The sequence below is a fragment of the Chenopodium album genome, chromosome 12, assembly GCF_948465745.1.
Source record: "Chenopodium album chromosome 12, dcCheAlbu1.1, whole genome shotgun sequence".
In the NCBI taxonomy this organism is placed as follows: domain Eukaryota; kingdom Viridiplantae; phylum Streptophyta; class Magnoliopsida; order Caryophyllales; family Amaranthaceae; genus Chenopodium; species Chenopodium album.
In genome coordinates, this window is record NC_137845.1 from 51,778,322 (window position 1) to 51,799,713 (window position 21,392).

Here is a 21,392-nt window from a genome sequence, read left to right on the forward strand (position 1 = left end):
CTCCACCACCAGCACTCTTTCTCTTCTTCCCGCCATCATGGCCACCACTCTCTCTCCTCTCCCACGACAACCACCATCACCACATGCTCAAGAATTTCGTGTGTTTTGTATCAACTTCTGAACAAATACAATCGAGAATTCAAGTTGTGAAGCTTAATCAAAGGTAAACCAAGCTTAATTGACAGTTTAATATGTGAAATCAAATTATTATTATTTTTTTTTTCATTCAAATCAATCAAATTGGGCAAATTATATAGAGTTTGAAATTTCAAGGAATTTTAATTGAATTTAAGAAACAAAACAACAATTTAGCAATTTTATGTTACATTAAAAACCAAGAATAAATTGATTTTGAATCAATTCGTTGTAAAAATCGAATTTCATTTCGTCTTCAATATTAACGAATTATGTTCAAGAAAATTTAAGTATGTTATAAAAACGGTTACATATGTTCTAAAATATGTTGCATATGTTCTAAAAAATATTGCATATGTTTATATTTGTTTTTGAGTTCAAGGTCTTAAAATTTGAGTACCGTGTTTCAATTAAAACTATATTCACTAAAGCTAAGTTTATTCTTCTAAGAAATATTACATATGTTAAGAATCTTTGAGTCTAGGCTCTAAATTTTTAGGCATTTTGTTCTAAAAGTTATGCTACAAAAATTTAAGTATGATTAAAGTGTTGTCACATAAGTATAGTATTCACACACACACACACACACACATATATATATATATATATATATATATATATATATATATATATATATATATATATATATATATATATATATATATATATATATATATATATATATATATATATATATATATATATATTTAAAAAAATTAAAAAACCGGGGTGGCCCGCTGCCCGGCACGGCACGACCCACCAAGCACGTGGGTCGTGCCGTGCCGTGGGTTGGGGTGTGCCAAAAATTGGCACGGACGGCCCACGGCGGTCCAGCATGGCACGATGCCCACCTTGAGTCACCAGGTAAATTGTTTTAGATAATGTAGAGTTTATGAACTTGGAAATTTAGAATTATGAAAAGCGTGGCTAATATGACTGAAAGGTCTCTTTGGGAGGTGTGATGGATTGCTACCCATTATGGTCCATACCAAGGGACGAAAACAGTATAAAAATCAATAATCATATAACTAATATATAAATCTAAACTTTTAGTCAGGTCACGAGATTGCGATACAAGGCGTTCCAACTTTTAGCCAAATGTCGCGCCACGTTGGATAGATTTAAATAGACTTTATAGGATAAAAAGTTAGTTTAAAATTTTATTTGGATAGAATTTTAGGATAAAATTGTTAATTTAGAGTTTTATTATCGATAAAATACCAATATTTCAGACGTATAAATAAAATTATAATTTTATTCAAAAAATTTATATCATTATAATTCTCAAAAAAATTATTATTGTTGTGAAAATAAGGGAAAACATCAGAGATCGAGAGAAAATTGAACTGTACATGTTATTCCATATAATAGGGGTATATATACATAGAATGTTATAAGTAGGGTTTGTTTAGATAACAATAAACCCTAGATTTAGAATATTTCGAAAACATACAAAGAGGATAATGGATATCCATACAATATTTTCATAACACATATAAATTTATTTATTATGTCATAATATTTTTTGGAGCGAAGGAAGTAGTTCAAAGCGTAAAACATCAAATTATAATATATACTAATCGGTTAAAATTATATATTTCACCATCTAATAGAATTGAGACCTGTCAATTAGGGTTGAGTCATGAGTCATCTCGGATTGAATCACACTTCAGGTTACGAGTCAAGAAATGATATAGTTCAACCCTTGCCCAAAGTTTTGAGTTCGGGTCAATGTAACGTGCTTTAAACATTTATTTTATTTAGTTTATTTTTTGCTATTTTTTTGTTAATTTAAATCAAACATTTTCACCAACATTATTATTAGTCATTATATGCCTACTAGATAGAAAATTGTTAGAAAAGCACATCAAACTAATTTTGTATCAATGATATATTTTAAAATTGGACATATAATTATAAATTTATCTTAAAATTCAATAAATAACCCGGGCATCACACGGGGCATAAAACTAGTAACAGTATAAAATTAATAATAACAATATAATACAAAAATATGCTCTTTTCTTTTTCCCTCTTTCTTCATTGAAAATCTCGCTGGAATAATAACAGTATAGAATAAAAAATAACAGTATAAAATCAACAATAACAGTATATTTATCAATAATAACAGTATAAACAAAAACAAAAAAGTACTTAATATGGATCATACCTGATAGTGGGCTATAGTTACTCGTCTGTTTGGTCACTTTGGTGTGACACTACTACTAGTGACTAGTCTATATTATGGTACAATCAAATTCATGACATTATGTGGCCACTTTCTTGGATTTAAGTAGTTAGGTGGTACATAAACAAAAAAAATCCCGTGAAGAAAACAACTTTAAAGAATGGGGTCATTTACTCATTTGAATTTCACATTTTCACTAAAAAATAATAGGGTATCTTTCATTCTTTATAAATAAAAAATAAAAAAATAAAAATAAAAAAAAAAAAAAAAAAAAAAGAAGAAGACATAATGGGGTCATTAGGAGCGATTTCCATATAAAATACTCTAAAATGACTAAATTTCATAATTACACCACATTTTATTAATATTTCGGACATATCATCCATATCAACAACTGAAATTACCACAACTCATATTTTAAAGGATAAATTGGCCGCAACAACACCAACTATGATAAAGGTGCGTGTAGCAGCACAACCTTTTAAGGGTGCGGTTTACAGCACAAACTATGTAATTGGGTGCACATATTAGCATAAATGACACTAATAAACTAAGGTTGCATGGAAAAAAGTGGAATCTTTATTATTTTATATAATTGTTTAAACATTATTTAAACATATATGATTTTCCATCATGCGTAAATAAATTTGCCTTACCTTTTATTTTATTTTTTTTCATTTAAGCATTTCTTGACCTCCACCATTATATTAAGCGGATTCCTTAAAAAAAAAAATTGTGCTATTATTTTCCTTTGTTCGCTTCTCCAATTACTATTTCTAATATCGATCTCACATGATTGACTTAGTTTCCTATCCCTTTCCACCTAGTTAAATACTAAATTGATAAATAAAATAAAAAATAAAAAATAAAATCATTTAAATACCTTTATTCTACAAGATTTCAGGATACATAGGTAACTTTCTAAATACTAATATCAAAACCCACAAAGTGATTTCAAATACTTAATTCAAAAAATAATTTTAGAGTTGGATTTTAGGATATGTCAAATTGATTTTTTTTTGTTTTTGATGTACAACACTTGCATTGTGGAGGTTAAGAGAGAATTAATTTAAAGGGAAAAAATTAATTATAATGGAAGAGGAAACTAAGTCAATCATCACATGAGATGTAAAAAAAGTAATTGAAGAAACAAACGATAGAAAATAATGGCGAAAACTTTTTGAAATAATTCAATTTAATGGTTATTTAATTACATGTGATGGAAAATGGAAAATTAAGTAGAATGAAATTAATCAAAAATATTTTTAAACAAAAAGGCATTAAAAATATTTAAGATTTCACTTTTAGAAGAAATCTACATTTTGCCAATGTCATTTATGTTGTTATGTGCACCCAAGTGCATAGTTTGTGATGTTGAGTGCACCCTTGAAAGGTTGTGCTGCTACACGCACCTTTGTCATAGTTGGTGTTGTTGCGGCCAATTTTTCCTATTTTAAAAGTTCACATTGAAACTACTAATTCAATAGCGGATTTATTAAGAGTAAGAATGTTAAACTGAATTTTAGTATATGTGCATTATTAAAGGCATATTTAGTTTACCTTATTTTTACTTATTTCAGGTCTAATAAGTTCATATCTTAATTTTATTGATTTTTTTGTATAAACTTTACCTTTTTTTAATTAATACAATTTTTTTAAGAAGTTAACAAGACCTTTTTCTTTTCTTTCTTTTTTTTTTTTTTTTAGGGAAGAAGGAAACAAGATCTAACAAATGTATTATTTTATTTCACTTACTATTTTCGATTTGGCTTCTTATATGTCAATTTGGGCAGTGAATATCATTTATTTTACTCCGTAATAATTTAAACTAGATGAACTCCGTGCGATGCACGGTTTGTTTGAATTTTTTAAAATAATTTTTTTATACATATATTTATGTGCTAAAATTTGTTATATATTTAGATAAATTTCTGATATCAAAAGATAATATTTTATATTTAATTAATAAACTGGGAAATCTCATTCGTCAATTTTGCTTACATGTCATTTAAATTATTTAATTCTAAAAGAAATTAATAATCTCGTATTTAATTGGCTACCACTAAAATTTATTGTCCTACATGGCGCGCTGAAAAAATTAAATCCTACGTGGCTCTCTAAAAATTCGGGAAAAAACTCCCCTTTATATATATATATTAGTTTTGTGCCCCGTGCGCTGCACAGGTTATTTATTGAATTTTAAGATAAATTTATAATCTATATGTCAAATTTTAAAATATATCATTGATAAAAAATTAGTTAGGAATTGATGTGCTTTTTTGACGATTTGTTATCTAGTAGGCATGTAATGACTAATAATAATGTTGGTGAAAATGTTCGATTTAATACATTAAAAAATAAAAAAAAAATAGCAAAAAATAACTAAATAAAATAAATGTTCGCACGTTGGATTGACCTAAACCCAAAACTTTGGGCAAGGGTTGAATATTTCTTGACTTGTAACCTGAAGTGATCCAATCCGAGATGATTCATGACCCAACCCTAATTGACAGGCCTCAATTCTATTAGATTGTGAAGTATATAATTTTAACCGATTAGTATATATTATAAATGGATGTTTTACGCTTTGAACTACTTCCTTCACTCCAAAATATATTATGTTATAAAAAATAAATTTATATGATAATTTTTTAAGATTATAATCTAATAATTTTTTTGAATAAAATTATAATTTTATTTGTACATCTGAAATATTGGTATTTTATCGATAATAAAATTTTAAACTAACTTTTTTAACTTAGGAAGTCTATTTAAATCTATCCAACGTGGCACGACACTTGGCGAAAAATTGGAATGCCAAATGTCGCAATCTTGTGACCTGGCTAAAAGTTTAGCTTTATATATTAGTTATATGATATTAGATTTGTGTCATAACCATGACTACAAAAGTACAAAGGTTAGTTTTGATTTTGTTGTTGTATAATACGATAGTTAGTTATAACAATGAACGAGTAACAAACAACTAACCTATAAAATCATTAGATAGTCATGTCACTTTTTGTAAGGACTAGTTTTGACAATATAAGCCATGAAATAATATTTATAAATTATGGGTTGTATTTATTGAAGATTGAAATTAAACTTATTAATTTTGAATTCTATTTCTTAAAAAAAAAAAAAAAAAAGATTTTTCTACGTAGTAGCCCTAAGGTATTCACTTTTCTAAGTTGTGCCCATCCATTTCAAAATTCCACGATGTAACCCCAAGCTACCTTTAGTGTGTACGATGTAACCCTGTCGTTAAGTTGCCGTTAGCTATTGTCGTTAGTTTTATATTGCCTCACCACCAAAACCCAGCCCTCACATCCCTAACCACCCTAACTAATGCACCCAGCCCTAACCACCCTAACTAACGCACCTAGCTACCGCCACACCCGGCAACCGCCACACACCAACAACCATGAAAAAAATTTAACCCAACCTCTAACCCTGAACCAGCCCCACCACCACTGCCACTGCCGGCAGCAACTACCAGCACTCCCATCCCCACCTACCCGTGTCGATGCACCACCTTAGCCTGACCCCAAACTCCGCAGCTGACGCACCACCCTAGCCCAATCCAAAACACCTCAGCCCTAACCACCACCTCGCAAAACCACCCCCCTTTCCCGCACCCTTTAAACGGCCAAATCGACCATTTGGGGTTTCAATGGTCGATTCCGACTATTTTGAGGGTGAAAGGGTAAAGGATTGGAGGTTTTCGGCCTTTAAGGTTCAAGCATCAGATTTTTGGTGGTCGAATCGGTGGAGAATTGCTGTTGTTGTTTCGGCATTGTGTTGTGCTGGGTGCGGTTCGCAGGGTGGGTGCGGTTCATAGGGTGGGTGTGGTGGCTTGGGTGAAGTCTGGTGGCTGGGGTGAAGTCCGGTGGGTGGTTCGCTGGGTGGTTGGGTTTGGAGGAGGAAAGGGTTGGTGGTGCGTGGGTGGTTTTGCAAGAGGGAGGGGTTTGTTTTTATTTTTTAAACAGATTTTTTAACAAAGTTAACGGTGTTAATTTTAGGATTAGTGGGGGGTTACATCGTACACACTAAAGGTACCTTGGGGTTACAGTGTGGAATTTTTAAAATGGGTAGGCACAACTTAGAAAAGTGAATACCTTAAGGGTACTGTGTAGCAAAACCCAAAAAAAAAAAAAAAAAAAAAAAAAAAAAAAAAAACACTTTGAATTCTAGATCAGTACTTGGAGCATTAAAAAAGAAAAGTTATCTTGGAGACCTGGATCATGAAAGCATATACGTTGAATTTTTAAATTTGACAATTAGTACATTACTTGGAAAATTGGAAGCAACTTCCTTGATCTTTCTGTCTTGACTGCTTTGTTTTATACTCCTGTGAAAAATCTAATTTAATGAATTAATGGTAATAATTATTAGTGTGCTTGTAGAAATCTTTTATCCAATCTTGATTTAATTCTCTAATTTATAACAATGTAATTGTAGCTATCACAATCTCTATTAAACGTTCACGTTTTCAAGTCCTAATCACCCTTATCAATTGCAATAAACAAATTAAATACATAAAAAAAGCCATGTCATTGAAAATATAATAATACTCCCTACAAATAATATAACTCTTAATTATTAATTTATTATAGGTTCTAAAAATAAGTCGATAACATAATACTAATATGGAGTAGAAAATTATACTCTGCGTGTTAAGCAAAAATTGCATTGCTTGAGACCTAAAAATACATGAGGCCATGGATTTGACTTTAAGCCATTTTAGTTACAAGTTTATCCTTCCAACCACCTTAAGTCCCTAAATAGGCTCTTTTAAAAATACAAGGATAAAGATAAAGTCAAAATGGTACAATAGATTATTCTAGGTATTATTAAAAATTAAAACAATTAAGGTACTAGAGAAGATAAGAGATTCTAGGGTATTATTAAAACAATTGATGTACTAGGGGAGAAAATGAGAAATATTGCTATTATTAATAATTAGCTGACCTCAAATTTAACAACCTTTATAGTGAACAAGTAGTGGTTATATGAACCAAAAAGATATTAGTAATTAGTAAATTATAGTGTTAGAATTGTTAGTAGTTAATGTCAATTACATGTTATTTATTCTTATGCATGATATCATTTAAACTTTTACATGATGTCAAAAGAATAAAATAAATAAATAAAAAAAAAAAAGAAGGAACTTTGAATGAATTTGACTGAGCTTATTATTAAACAATTTTACTATATGACTCTATAATAATAATATGCCTAAAATTATTCTATCAAACATTTAAGCTAAATATTTTGTAAAATTCTGTCTCAAAAAAACAAAAATATTTTGTAAAATTCAATTACAAATCGTTACCATATATAGAAAAAATGATATAATCACTCCAAAATAGATTCAAACAACAAATGTGTGACTATATTAAATTTCACTCATATTAGTTACAATTGATATTGCAATTGTATTTGAACTTTGAAATTGACATTCATTGAGAAATCTCATGGCAACAGACTGCCAAGAGCTTTGAATGCTCAATGCCAAAGTCCACATCTTCATCAACCGTTACAGTTAGTGCCTTTCTATTGAGGAAAGCTGGTAAACAATGTCATTTACCATTATTAATTTCATCAATGCAAAGATTTCTAAATTGCTTCAATGCATGGTAGAATTTAGTAAACCTTAATCCCTCTATTGGCTTTAGTGTTATAGTACATGGTATTCCTTTCGTCCCTTTAAGTTTTCCAACTTTCTTTTTGAGTTGTCGCTTTTAGTTTGTTCGGTATTATGTAGATATATATGTATGGATTATTATATTTTTATAAAAATTCATGAGAATCCATCAAATTGTCATATCAAAATTTCAACGTACATACAAAAGGGTTGAAGGGAATAATCTTACTGTGTAGTAAATTTTTTTTTGATGTACATACAAAAGGGATTGAAGGAAGTACAAGTATTAATTCGAAATCAAGAGATTGAATTTTGAATATGTGTATGTGAGTATGAGTACACAACAATTTGTATGTGAAGAAAGAAAGTGAATTGAGAAAGTTTGAAGTCACATACTTCCAAAACCCATGATCCCCACCAAATTCAATGATATTTTGTCCACTACCAAGTAACTATTCTCAAAATTTCACACAAAAAAGGATCTTGCAAAGTTTACACCATGCAAATCAACATTTCCATTTGTATCCTAGATTGTTGTTCACTTTTGCAACACAACTTATATTCGGTGAATCAACCACCAACACCACATTTTTCATTTTATTGATACCCTCATACCCATACTCTAGTCCACAAAATAAAATTCAAATATTCTTAGTATTACACCCGAGTCAATTGCATCTATTTATACACCCAGGTGTATACATTCCATGCGAGCACGTGAGACGCACATATTGTAACACGCAAAACCTTGATCTCATATACATCCGGGATGTATAATAAACATCCATACAATCTTATACCTTTATTTAGATACATAACATCCATACAATCTTATACCTTTATTTAGATACATCCGGATATATAATAAACATCCATACAAGCACATGAGATGTGCATAGTGTAACACGCAAAACCTTGATCTTATAGCCTTATACAGATACATCCGGATATATAATTAACATCCATACAAACACATGAGACGTGCAAAGTGTAACACACAAATCCCTGATCTTATAGACTTATATAAATATATCCGAATATATAATAAACATCCATACTCTTATAGACTTATATAGATATATCCGAATATATAATAGACATCCATACAAGCACACGAGACGTGCATAGTGTAACACGCAAAACCTTGATCTTATAAACTAATAAGAGTACTGTTACACAACTGAAAAGACTAAAATACCCTTGCCTTTTTTCTTTATCAAAAAACAACCAAAAAAAATTCCAACCTTGGCAAGTTACCAATTCATACGCCAACTTCCACCAGAATTCCTAGTATCTACCTATATTTACCCCCTTTTTTCCACCTTTTTTTTTTCTCTTTTTAATTTTACAGTGATAATGAAAGAAGTAACCAAAAACAAACAACTTCCATTCACATTCACCTACCCCAACCCCCCTCAAAAAAAAAAAAAAAAAAAAAAATTAAAAACGTGAAAATTTTTGCCAACATTTTCTTCAGAAATTAGTCGAGAAAACCAGTTTGGCGCCACACGGCATTGCGAACCTGCCTCAGATCTCTACCTTTAAGCGTCCTTCCTACGCCTTCGAGCACCGACGACGTCGATTTCAGCTTCATCGCAACGATCTCATGCGGCGGAAGCATCTCCTCATCTTCTTCATTTTCTCTCTCCTCCGAAAACCCGTCCAATTGACCGAACCTCTTCGGTTTTCTCATCATCGCCGGCACATTCACCGGAGCAGAGTGCTGAAACTTCCTATACGGCGCCGACTGAGTCATCTCCCCGCCGAAGACTCGGTTCGGCGCCTTCGGAATCGACCGAAACTGACTCGGAATCATCGGAATCTTCCGATTATCGCAGTCGTCGGGGAGAGCGGCGAGGATTCCGGATTCACGGCGGAACCCTAGGGTACGACGGCGAGAGTCGGGAGATGAAGAGGAGTGAGTTGAAACCGAGGAGTCGCCGGTCCAGAAAAGGTCGGCTTCGGTGAGCTCATCGCCGGAGATGTCGGCGGAGGAGTCGGAGGTGCCGGAGAAGACGCCGAGGAAGTGGTCGGAGGAAGGTGTTTTCCGGTGACGGTAGTAGGAGACGCCATTGATTTCCATATTTGAGGAGAGAGGAGAGAGAAAGAGGAGGAGAAGTGAGAAGGGAAAGTGAGAGAGAGGAAGGAGTTATATAGAAAATGGTGAGGGAGAAAGACGTGGCGGAAAGACGCAGTGTACGTGAGAAGGAAAAGGAAATCGTCATCTATTTTGAAATATAGGCCCGTGTTTGGTATAGTACAAGAAAGGAATATCCTGAAGTGGATCATGGTTTAACACTTTGAAAATTATATACTATGGTCTTCCTATGGAGTTATTATAATCACATTTTTTCATCATGGTTTGAATCAAATGTTGTCATAATTAATTATACATTACAGGTTTACAGCACTTTAATTTTTAAAAATTATTTATTATTATTTTGAATGTTATAAAGTTAGGTCTATTATTTTTTCGGTCTAAAATGATTGTGAAAACTAAAGGACGATCTTGATCCTTGATTATCTAAGTAGCTTGTAGACTTTTATTCGGATACCAACCCCAACTCTATTTCCGAATTAATAACAATGAGCATGTATGACGTAATACCTCTTATTTCATTTTCGTTAACAACACGAAACAATAGTTGATGACGTGCACGTCCATAAATCACCATCATTCACTACCTATATTACAACTATTGTAACATTTGCATCATCCTTTGATTCTAAATGAAAAAAAAATGTTAATTTTGATGTACATTTTTTATATGAAAAGTACATTTATTTTTACATATGGTATTGTTATTAAGGAAAAAAAGAAGTTATATGTACATATACATATTTGGTATATATAGAAAAAAAAAATGGTATATATAGAATCATAAAGGATAAATAATATAGATTATATTTTATCTCAAATCTTTAGTATCATAATTAAACCAATTAAGCTACTCGTAATTCTCTGTATCTCATTTTTGGAGAAGTTGTTATATACACCCGGGTGTACCGTACACCCATGTGTATTTATTCTCATTTTGATGATTGTTTTTCATTTGATCATTAAATGAAACACAAAAACTAACCTTAACTTAGTTGGGTGTACGGTACACTTGGGTGTATATAACAAATTCTACATTATTTGTCGTATCAGACCCCAAGCAATGTTAAAAAAAAAAAAAAAAAAAAAAAAATTGGCCAACTTAGACCAATAAAGAGGGATTGAGGGAGTAGTTGACATCTACAAATGTTATACAATATACTCCCTATGCCCTAGAGAGTTGTTTACATTATGTTTGCATACAATTTTAGGTGATGGTATAAAATCAGTGATTGTTTAGCTATTAATTTGACAATTACTCATTATTTCATTGAAAAAATAGATGTGATAGAAGTTGGTGATTTGTTTTTCAACTTTTAATGCGGCCGGTAGAAATTTTAAATTTTGACATGAGCGTAATGCGGTATTTATAATGATAATTTATGCTATGATCAATATTAGATCAATGTCAAGTGTCACTATTTTTTATTTCGTCCTTCTCGTGCACGTTTTTTTTTTAATTACTAGCCTAAGTCTTGTGCAATACATTGTTTTTATGACGAATTATGATGCCAATACAACAATAATATACCATTTTTTTAATGAAATAGATTAACTTAAATTTTATACCAACGTTAAGGTTGTTGATGCATTAAACGTTTAATATTCTAATATTCGTGCCTCCTTTTTAATTTTATTCTGTTTCACTTTGATGTATAGCTAGTTTTTTTTTTGGTGGAAAAGGAACTGGATTAGATTAAGAATTTACACTCATAATAGTGCAAAACATTATCAAGTTTGGTCACAGGTGACATGCCACCATTAGGTAGGGTGCCATAAAGGCCCAAAATTAACACAGAGGTTCCTATCAAAGTCTTCAGTACAATCAGATTCAGGGGAGTACATCATAGAATGGAATTTCTCTAGCCAAGCTGAGTTAAGGGGCTGATTGTAGCTAGATAGAGTTAGAGTCCGCCTTGCTCTCCTGGCCAGATTGTCCACTTGGTTCAGTCTTTGTCTTGGAACATTCACCAACCTTGAGTTGCTTGAATTGTGTGAAGGAGGTCCCTGCATACCATATATAGGAATGTAGCTTCATCAGTAGCAGTATTAGAATTGTTTATCCCTAACACTGTCCTTTGACAGTCAGACATGATAGTGGTATTAGTCCAGTTTTTTGCTTTCACAAGGTAAAGGCCAGCTAGAATAGCTAAATTTTCAGCCTGTAAAGCATTCGGAGTTGGAGTATGGCTTGCAATTCCTTCGATCCATTCCCCCAATGCACTTTTGCATAAACAAGCAATCCCAGAAGAGGTGGAAGATTCAGAGAAAGAGGCATCCACTTGAATGACATAACTAGATCCCAAGCTGAGGGGAGGGGGGAAGAGTATGCAAGTAAGGTTGAGAAGAAGGGGGGGCAAGAAAAGAGAGTTCAGCAGCTAGACATTTCAGAGAATTTACCCAGGAAAGGATTGAGATTGATTTTTGTTGGAAAACCCACTTGCTCCTTCTATGCCAGATTTTCCAAGTGCAGATGGCAAAGATAAGTTTCCATGGTTGATTACACACTTGGCACACATCACTGGAATAGATATTTGAGGACAGCCAGGAGAAAAGTGAAGAATGTGAGAAATAAGCTGGAGGTGGTGAGAAGCAATTCCAGGCTTCCTTAGCTCTGGGGCAGTCTTTTAAGACATGGATAATAGTCTCAGGTTGGGAAGGGCAGAACGGACAGTTAGGAGAGATTGGGATATGTTTGGAATTCAACACAAAGCTATGGGAAGCCTCTCCCAAGCAACTTGCCAGAGGAAGAACTTGTTAGCTGGTTGACAAGGTAATTGCCAGATTGAATGCCACATCTCATGTATTGCTAGTTTGGTACAACATTTTATGAAGGAAAAATTGTCAAAAATAATACAAACTTTGAACGATCCGTCAAAAACAAGTCATTCTTTTGATTATTTATGAATAATGCAAACTTTAGGGAGTATCTACTATAAACAGGTTATAACCTGTTGGTAACTTGATTAGTAGGTAAATGAGACACATGTCATTTTTCCATTGGTTTGACAATTTAATTTATTTCTTTTACATTTTATTTAATGTTTTAATATTTATTATTAATATAATAAAAAAAAAACCTTCCCCTAGCTACCAACCACCCCTTCCCCTCCTTGCCAACATCCCCTTTCCCCGAAATTCGACCCTCCGGCGACCACCTGCCGACGATCTAGCCCCCTCCCTTGTGCCTACGACACCAACATGTGTTTTCAAAAAGGGATAATTGAAAATGGGGGGGGTTTGCTAGTTATAGAAAGAGAAGAAAGTTGAATATGAGTATGACCGCCATTGTTGCAGACTTGCATATTCCATGGAGGAGAGAGAAAATTGGTTGGAATTGAGCAAAGTTGAATCGAGGCAAACACATGATCAAATAGATATCCTGGGCAAGATTATGAGGCGAATATGCATCAAATTAACTAGTTTTTAAGGTTTTAATCAAACGAGCATAAATTATTGTGGGTTTTTAAAGATTTAATCAAATGAGGATGATAAAACCCTAATTTTCGATGAAAAAACTTGCAAAGTTGCCGAAATTAATGGGGTGAAAACATCTCTTTGAAGAAAGTGGAGGTAAGAAAAACTGAAATTGGTGGTGGGATGGAGCTCCGGCGAGTAATAAGGCAGCGGATCGAGGTGGAAGAGGGAGTTTCGTGGGTTTTTTGTGTGGAGGGAGGGGAGTTTCATTGGTGGTTTGGGGGGAGGAGAATTGGGTTGCAGTGATGGTGGTTCGAGGGAGAGGGAGGGCGACGGTGACGGTGACGGCGACATTAGGTAGGATTGGGCTAGCTGGCTGGTACCACTGGGGATGAGGGAGAGGAGCTGTTGGTGGGGAAAGAGAGAGTGGTTGGTGGTGAAGGAAGGGTGTTTTTTTTTAATTGTTAATTAACTATACTTAAGCTTTAATTAGGAGTTAATAAAATTCTAAAATGAATATAAAAAAATAATAAAAAAATATTTACCAGTTAAGTTGTTGAATATAATATGTTTCTTGGGTTGTAATGTTACATTGTTAGAAATGGATCGTCGTTGGATGTATGGTTCTTGAATCACACCAGATATTTGAATGGGGTCAAAGTGTTCAGCAGAATAGCAGTGCAACACCAACGGAGTACTCTCGTTGAACAAAGACTAACCAAAGCAAGACCTATTTTCTGCCCTTGTCGTGATTGTATGAATGTGAAGAGGTGGGAAGATATTAAGAAAATAGAGGAGCATTTGATTATCCATGGGTTTATGCTAGACTACAACATTTGGTACTGACAATTAATCTTCTATTAATGACAATGAAGTCGAGGAGAGAGAGCCGAATGGTTTTGATAATAATGAAGTGGGTGATAAAGATGACATTGAGGAAAACAAGAAAGATGAGATGATGGACGGGTTAAGTGATCATGTGGATTGTCTTGCAGATGGATTGTGGGCTATAGACCCGAAGGATGTGAAAACCTTGCAAATAGTCAATGCTATTGTAAGTGTTGTTTAGAGTAACCAATCATATGCTATTTTCATATAAATATCTATATATGTATTCTAATTATATATTATTTTCTTTGGGAATAGTTGAAGAACTTGCAAAAGAATGCCGAAGGAAACGGTTCAAGTGAAGATTGTGGTAAAGATGCCCTTAACAAGGCCTTAGGAAAAAAGGATCAAATCGGGCATGTGAAAGGACTAGGAAGGTCTGGGATTGGAGTTAGTCACACACAAGCATTAGGGAAGGAATACAGAAAGGGTAAATCGTTAAGCCAAGATCGATGCTCATTTAAGGAGTTAGAATCGATGAAAGCTACCTTAACTCAAGAATTTGAGGCGAGGCTAGAAAAAAAGGTTGAAGAGAAGCTGGAAGAGATGTTGGAACAACGTGTGGCAATGGAGGTGAAAGCTTATCTTGCCAAATTGCTGCCACAGATGACCGGTAACGTAGAGGAATTTGAAGGAATCCAACTGACGACCACGAAGGCAACACAAATTGCTCGTGTAATAGAGGTATATGTCTTCTGAATTGTTTTTCCTTAACTTAAGATGTGACTTAACATGGTTAACGTGTATAATATTGATATTTTTTATTGTAAAATGTAGGTACCAACTAAATGTCGCCTTGCATTGAAAGATGAGTACAATCAAAATTTAGTGATTGTGGCAGATGGAACGATATATCCTTATACGGGTGAAGTTACTCACAACCTGAAGATGAAATTCGATCATTATAGGGTTAGTGTGGACAAACCTTACCTTGACTATGCCCTCCTCGAAATACTAGTACCATCTCCCGATGGTGTGACTAAGTTGGTTAAAGCCGAGTTTAGCTTTGTGCAATGGCCTATTGACATGGTTTTTTTTGAAGAAGAGGTATATTTACCTACTATAAAACATTAACTTACATCATTATATATATTTTATTTAGACTAATATTCAGCTTTTAAAAAGGTTTCACCACCGTCAAATAAAAAGCCTAAATCTAGGCAAAGCAAAGAAAAGGACGATAGTTGTGGCATTAAATCAAGGCAATCTGCCATCAAAGCTAGAGGCTTCTAACCACTTGAAGATAACATCATTGACACTTTTGGCAAAGGGCGTGTGTTGTATTGGTTGATTAGTTCTAATGATAATTGTTGATTTATTTTAGTGATTGTTTTATTTTCTAACCCCACTTATTCGTTTTTTTTATTTGTCCAAGAAAAGCCGCTTATGATGATGCCAGGTTAAATGTGGTTCAAGAACAATGGGTGCAATACTTTATATCTAAATGTTTATTAAAACCGTAACTATTAGGTAGAATAATGTAATATTAGGGTTGTATGTTTATTAAACTTATACAAGTTTTATTTGTAATGTATTATATTTTTATATTATTTCCTATTAATTTCTAGTAATTTTCGTTCATTACAATAGTGTATGTACAGGGTTGCACAGGCACATGTTTATAATAACAGGTTCTAAATTATCCAAATTATAAATAAATGTTGCCAAAATTTAACAAAAAAAAATATCGACTATTTATAAAATGCAGAAAAAGTGCCAGTTACAAATAACTACTTATTTGTAATGGGCACTGGGCACTATTAGTTACAAATAACTTTTTCTATTTGTAACGGTTGCACACGTAGCGCCCGCTGCCTGTTTATGGATAGACTGTTTTTGTTCGTTATGGATAACAAATTTTTCACTAATGTATTTACAATGTAAACAAAGATAATATAGGTATAGTGCAATACTACAATATTTGTGAATTTTTTGTAAAAGACAAGTGGTGCAATGTGTTTAGAATAGAGGAAGTATATATTTATTTGTATGTTGCCCTTTTTTCAATTGCAATAAATTTTATTAGAAAGTTCAAGCAAAAGATTTTTTTTTATTTTATTTTTATTTATTTATTTATTTTTGAAATAGAATATAGGAATCTTAGATAATAGTGTTGTTTTAATCTATTACTTTATCTTCATTTATTTTGTAAAAATAAATAAATAAATAAAACTTGTTATAGAGATAAATTGAATGGAAGACGGAAGATATGTAGAAATACTTCAATTTTTATATGAAAATACTTCATACAATTAAGTATATGATTGTCAGAATGGAAGACAAATACAAGTATTATTGTTTATAAAATACATCAAATTCTTTGATAACAGATGTCATTTGGAAAATAATAAAATATTTAATTTTCTAAAATAGACATGGCAAAATTTCCTTTTCTCAAAAACAAAAAAAAAAAAAAAATGGTAAAACTTTCTTAAATAACAAGTGGTGCAATATTAAATTAAATGGGGAAAGTTGGGGCTTTTCCCCTAGTTAAGTTCCTAAAGGACCTCATGCTTTCCTCCCCTATTGACAGAGTTCTTGAACTACCTGTTTACACAAATTTCGAGTCTAAATAGATAAAGACAGGAAATAAAGTAACAAATGAATTTATATTAATATATGAATTCTGGGTACAATCTCTGTATAAAAGTTTATAATAAAATAAACTAAGTCCTCTGATTCTGTTCCGCAGCTTGACGATGACACGTGTGTGACACCTGTAGGGTGACGTTTGATGACGTCGACTTGAGTTTGAACGCAGGGTGACGTTTGATGATGACAACCTCTATTCAAGGGTTTTGTTTAAATACACCTGAACGAGGGCTTATGAAGCTTAATCCCGTTCAAATGTGTTTGAATGTATCTGAACAAAGTCGGCACGAGTTTGATGTGCTTGTTGACTTACTTTAGAGAGAATTCCGTTAGAGTTTTATGAGCTCTTGGAATAATGATTTCTGGATCCCTTCAACTGATGGAGGAATGGTGTATTTATAAGAGATGAAACCCCTTGAGTGGACTTAGTAGGTTTAGGCCTGGCCCATTTTATGACTTAGAAGTCTTTTAATCTGGTCCGTTTGATTTATTTTATAACCCGAATTGTATTTGAATAATTCGGATTATTTATTTGGGTGGGCCAAAAATAATTAAAATGGATTATTAACATGATTTAACTCAAATTAATTTATTTAATTTAATGTATGACACTTATAAAATTTCCGTGTCTACACTACCATTTTCAATCGCCGATAAAAAACCAAAACCTTTAGAACAATGGAGAAATAAAGGTCATGGTTAACTCAAAGGGTAAAGATTTGTCATTATTTTCCTTTTGTGCATTGCAACCAGGGCCGTCCCATTAAATTTCGGGGCCCTGTTCTAAACTATAAAATGGGGCCTTAACGGAAAAAAATTATAATACTTAAATATTATTTCAAAAATAATGTCATATTACAAGGATATATATATACTTGACAAAGAAATCTTATGTACTCAGACTATTATTTGAATAATTAATAGTATCATATATAACTTCATGCTTATCTAAACCTTCAAGTCATTTAAAAAGAGCTTGATAATAAACAAAAATCAAGAGAAGTAATGGTAAAGCTGAAAAATTAATTCTTCCATTGAAAATTGGAAGAGGAAGGTGAGATAATTACTAATTTTTTTTGGTTAAAATAAGAAGGTTAATGAGAATTTAGCATTGAATGAGATATGGAAAAGAAAAAGTGATGGAAATTTCATATTCAAAGTAATGAAATTAAATAAGAAATTGAATTTGGAAAGTTTGATATTGAAAATGGAAGGTAGTATACTGTATACTAGTAGATTGATTGTGTCTTGCGGGCATAACGATGATGGCTGACTTTTTTTTCTTTTTATTTTTTTATTTTTTTTAACTATGGTTGGGCTTTAAATGAAAATACATGGGCCCCATAAAGTTGGGGGCGCTGTGCAATAGGTCTGTTTGCACAGGGTGAGGTTCGACCCTGATTGCAACTAACCACGTTTCCATTAATGGTTTCAAATTTGAGTGATGAAGGATGAAGGAGATGTTAATTGTGATAGAGTTAACAAAGAAAGAGATGAAGCCCGTAGATTAAATTTTTCTTATTGACAAAATAATGTGATGCTTCACCAAATGATGTAATTGCCAAATTTACCCTTTAGATAAACAGTACACATACTTCATTTGTTTTAATTATTGTTGCACCATATTGGTTGAGCAAAATAATTTTGGTAGTGGGAGAAAAAGAAGAGGGAGAAAGGTAAAAATACAAAATTGTCCATGTGATGTATACATAAAGTAAAAAATAAGTGTGAAAAAGTAAGAGTATGTTGGGTATTTGTAGTGTGAATAGAGATATTTTTTGTCGTAACATAGAAATGGTGCAATATTAAAAGAATGGAGAAAGTAATAAAGTTGTATATTACTATCTACTCCCTCCGTGTTTTAATAAGTGTTACGGTCTGACTTTTTTCACTATTCACATAATGTTTTTAACTTGATTAATATACTACTTTATAAAAAACAAATGTTATTGTATAATACATTGTTGGATTCGTTATAATGTATACTTTCATAATATCAATTTTCCTATAATTTTACTAGCATATAATTAGATAAATTAATGGTTAAAGTCGTGTCTCGGCATGCGTGTTTAGTCAAACTGTAACACTTATTAAAACACGGAGGGAGTAGTTAGTTGGGTTTTGTAACGAGCCAGATTTTGTTCGATCAATTTAAAATTTGACATCTTAGTCTCAACTCTAAAGTCTCAATGCATCCAACCTGCAAATTCTTAGCTACATATTGGTGCAGTTAAGCTAGCTGCACCAGTCATATATATGAACATACAATGCTTCAAAATGAACATACATTTTTTTTCTTTTCGTTATATCTTAACTATCTCTCTCTCCTCTGTTATCATCTGATTTTGAAATTTTCTCTACCCTGTTTTTTCTTTTCCTAAGTTATTTTTCTTTCTTACCTCATTTTCCTTCAATCATTAAACTTCTTTGTCCTACTTTGGGCAATCTTCAATTCGTTATCACCATAGTAGCAATATTCATCGTCATCATCTTCGTCGTGATATGAAGCGATAGGTAATTTTTTAGAAAAAATATTTGAAATAGTGTGATAATGTGAATGTTAAAAAATTATTGATTTCTATTAATTTTGCTTTTGTAATTTCTAATATATCAAGTTATAGATCGATAATTATTGTCTTTATGATGAACCGAGATTAGATTTAAGGTAAATATCCAAACTTTTAGAGCTAAAATAATTACAATTGAACTTGATCTGAGTATAATTTATGTTAAAAAAAATGAACACGTAGTACTTTAAAATTGAACATTTAGTACAGAATGAACATTTAAACACTAAAAATGAACATATTTTTAACGATTTATTTTATTATTATTTTTCGCTATTAATTATATACAATGAAGTTGAACCTATATGAATATATGAAAATCATGTTCATTTTATATATATTAAATGAAGTTGAACCTATTGTGTTAGAATATTTTTATGAAATGTTCATTTCATTGTATGATCCAGTTATTCTATGAGTGTGTGATAAATGTTCATTTTAATATACTAAATATTCATATTTTTTTAACTTGTTCACTTTTTATTACTAAATGCTCATTTTTTTACATGTTCACTTTTTTTATTACTAAACTAGTTTGTGGTCTGGGCGATGTCTCGGATTTTTCTATAGTGAGAATAATATTTTGTAAACATTACTTTAATTAAGTTTAAACAATTAAATTTTATTTGGAAAAAATACAAGGGGTGGAAAGAGAAATACAATAGTCATTAGTTATAAAATTCAGAAATAAGCAACCAGAAAGGACTTACTTTCCAAAGGAGGGAAAAACCACCAATATGCAATTTGATCTTCAACAATTTTTTTTACAGCATATAGGCAGGCAAAAGTAATTAGAACCAGCAACAAATACTCAACATAAAATAGATTAGAGCATGAGACTTACGCATCAAAAATATTTTACCTCAAGGGTTTCAATTATAGAATTACTACAAGGTCTAACACAGTACGGAGTAGTAAGATATGTTGAGGATCCGAAAATCCGATAATCTGATCCGCATCCGATCCGAAAATTTAGGATAACCGATCCGAAAACATTTTCGAATCGGATATTGATATGTCTATTTTATATAGTGGTTTACCCCCGTCCCTTGGTCATAATTAGGAGTATTTTTGGCTCTTTAGAGCCACTTTTATTACTAATTTGTGCTTTCTAGTGTTTTCGTAGTCTTGGTTATATAGGAAATTGCGTATTTGGAGCTTTTTCCCGGGTTTATTTGGAGCAACTACGAGCATTGGGGGAGCACGACCGTCTTTCGTAGCCCAAGGCCGGTTGGAGTCATCAAACCGGTGATTAAGGGCTCGACATATGAGAAGCTGAGGCTATTGACCGAGTGATTTAAGCCCCAAGGAGGAAACTAGCATTTGGGCCAAGATAATAGCCCAAACAGAAGTCCAAAGAAGAGCCCAAGGTTTCGCCCGTTCGGATGAGGCCTGCCCGAAGGCGCGCCTAGCCAGGCGGGGCGGAAGGCTCTCGCGCCTGACCGGGCGCGAGAGATGCATTGGGGATCGAAAAGGCGGGCCCGACCGGGTGAGCTAGCGCCTGACCGGGCGCGTGTCATGGAGCTATTTTTCGGCGATGTTTACTTAGATTTTAATGAGGATTTTTATGTTTTGTATAAATACGTTTCAGTTGCTTTTGAGAGGGGGATCTCTTTTTCATTATTTTAATCTCTCTTAAGCTTAAACTTCTCTCTTGTTTTCTCTCTCTACAACTCTTGGTTTAATTCAACTCATTATTTCCGTTAACTTTGGTAACAATTTCTTCCCTTTTTATTTCAGTAATTTATTTGCCTTGGTTCATCATGTTTAGGCTTAGTTTCAATAGGCAGGTTAATTTATAAATGTTTAGGTCAAGATTCAAGAGATGCGATTTAATACAGGTAAATTAATTCTGTAATTGTA

At 32.6% G+C, this 21,392-nt stretch overlaps 1 protein-coding gene across 1 annotated transcript; it reads right to left on the reverse strand.

The window, feature by feature from the left end:
* Nucleotides 1-8,996: 8,996 nt before the first annotated feature.
* On the reverse strand, nt 8,997-10,068 carry LOC145572568 (protein S40-7-like). The gene has a single exon (XM_081631534.1). It carries the CDS (start codon nt 10,048-10,050, stop codon nt 9,448-9,450), a length of 603 nt encoding a protein of 200 aa, XP_081487660.1. The 5' UTR covers nt 10,051-10,068; the 3' UTR covers nt 8,997-9,447.
* Nucleotides 10,069-21,392: the final 11,324 nt, after the last annotated feature.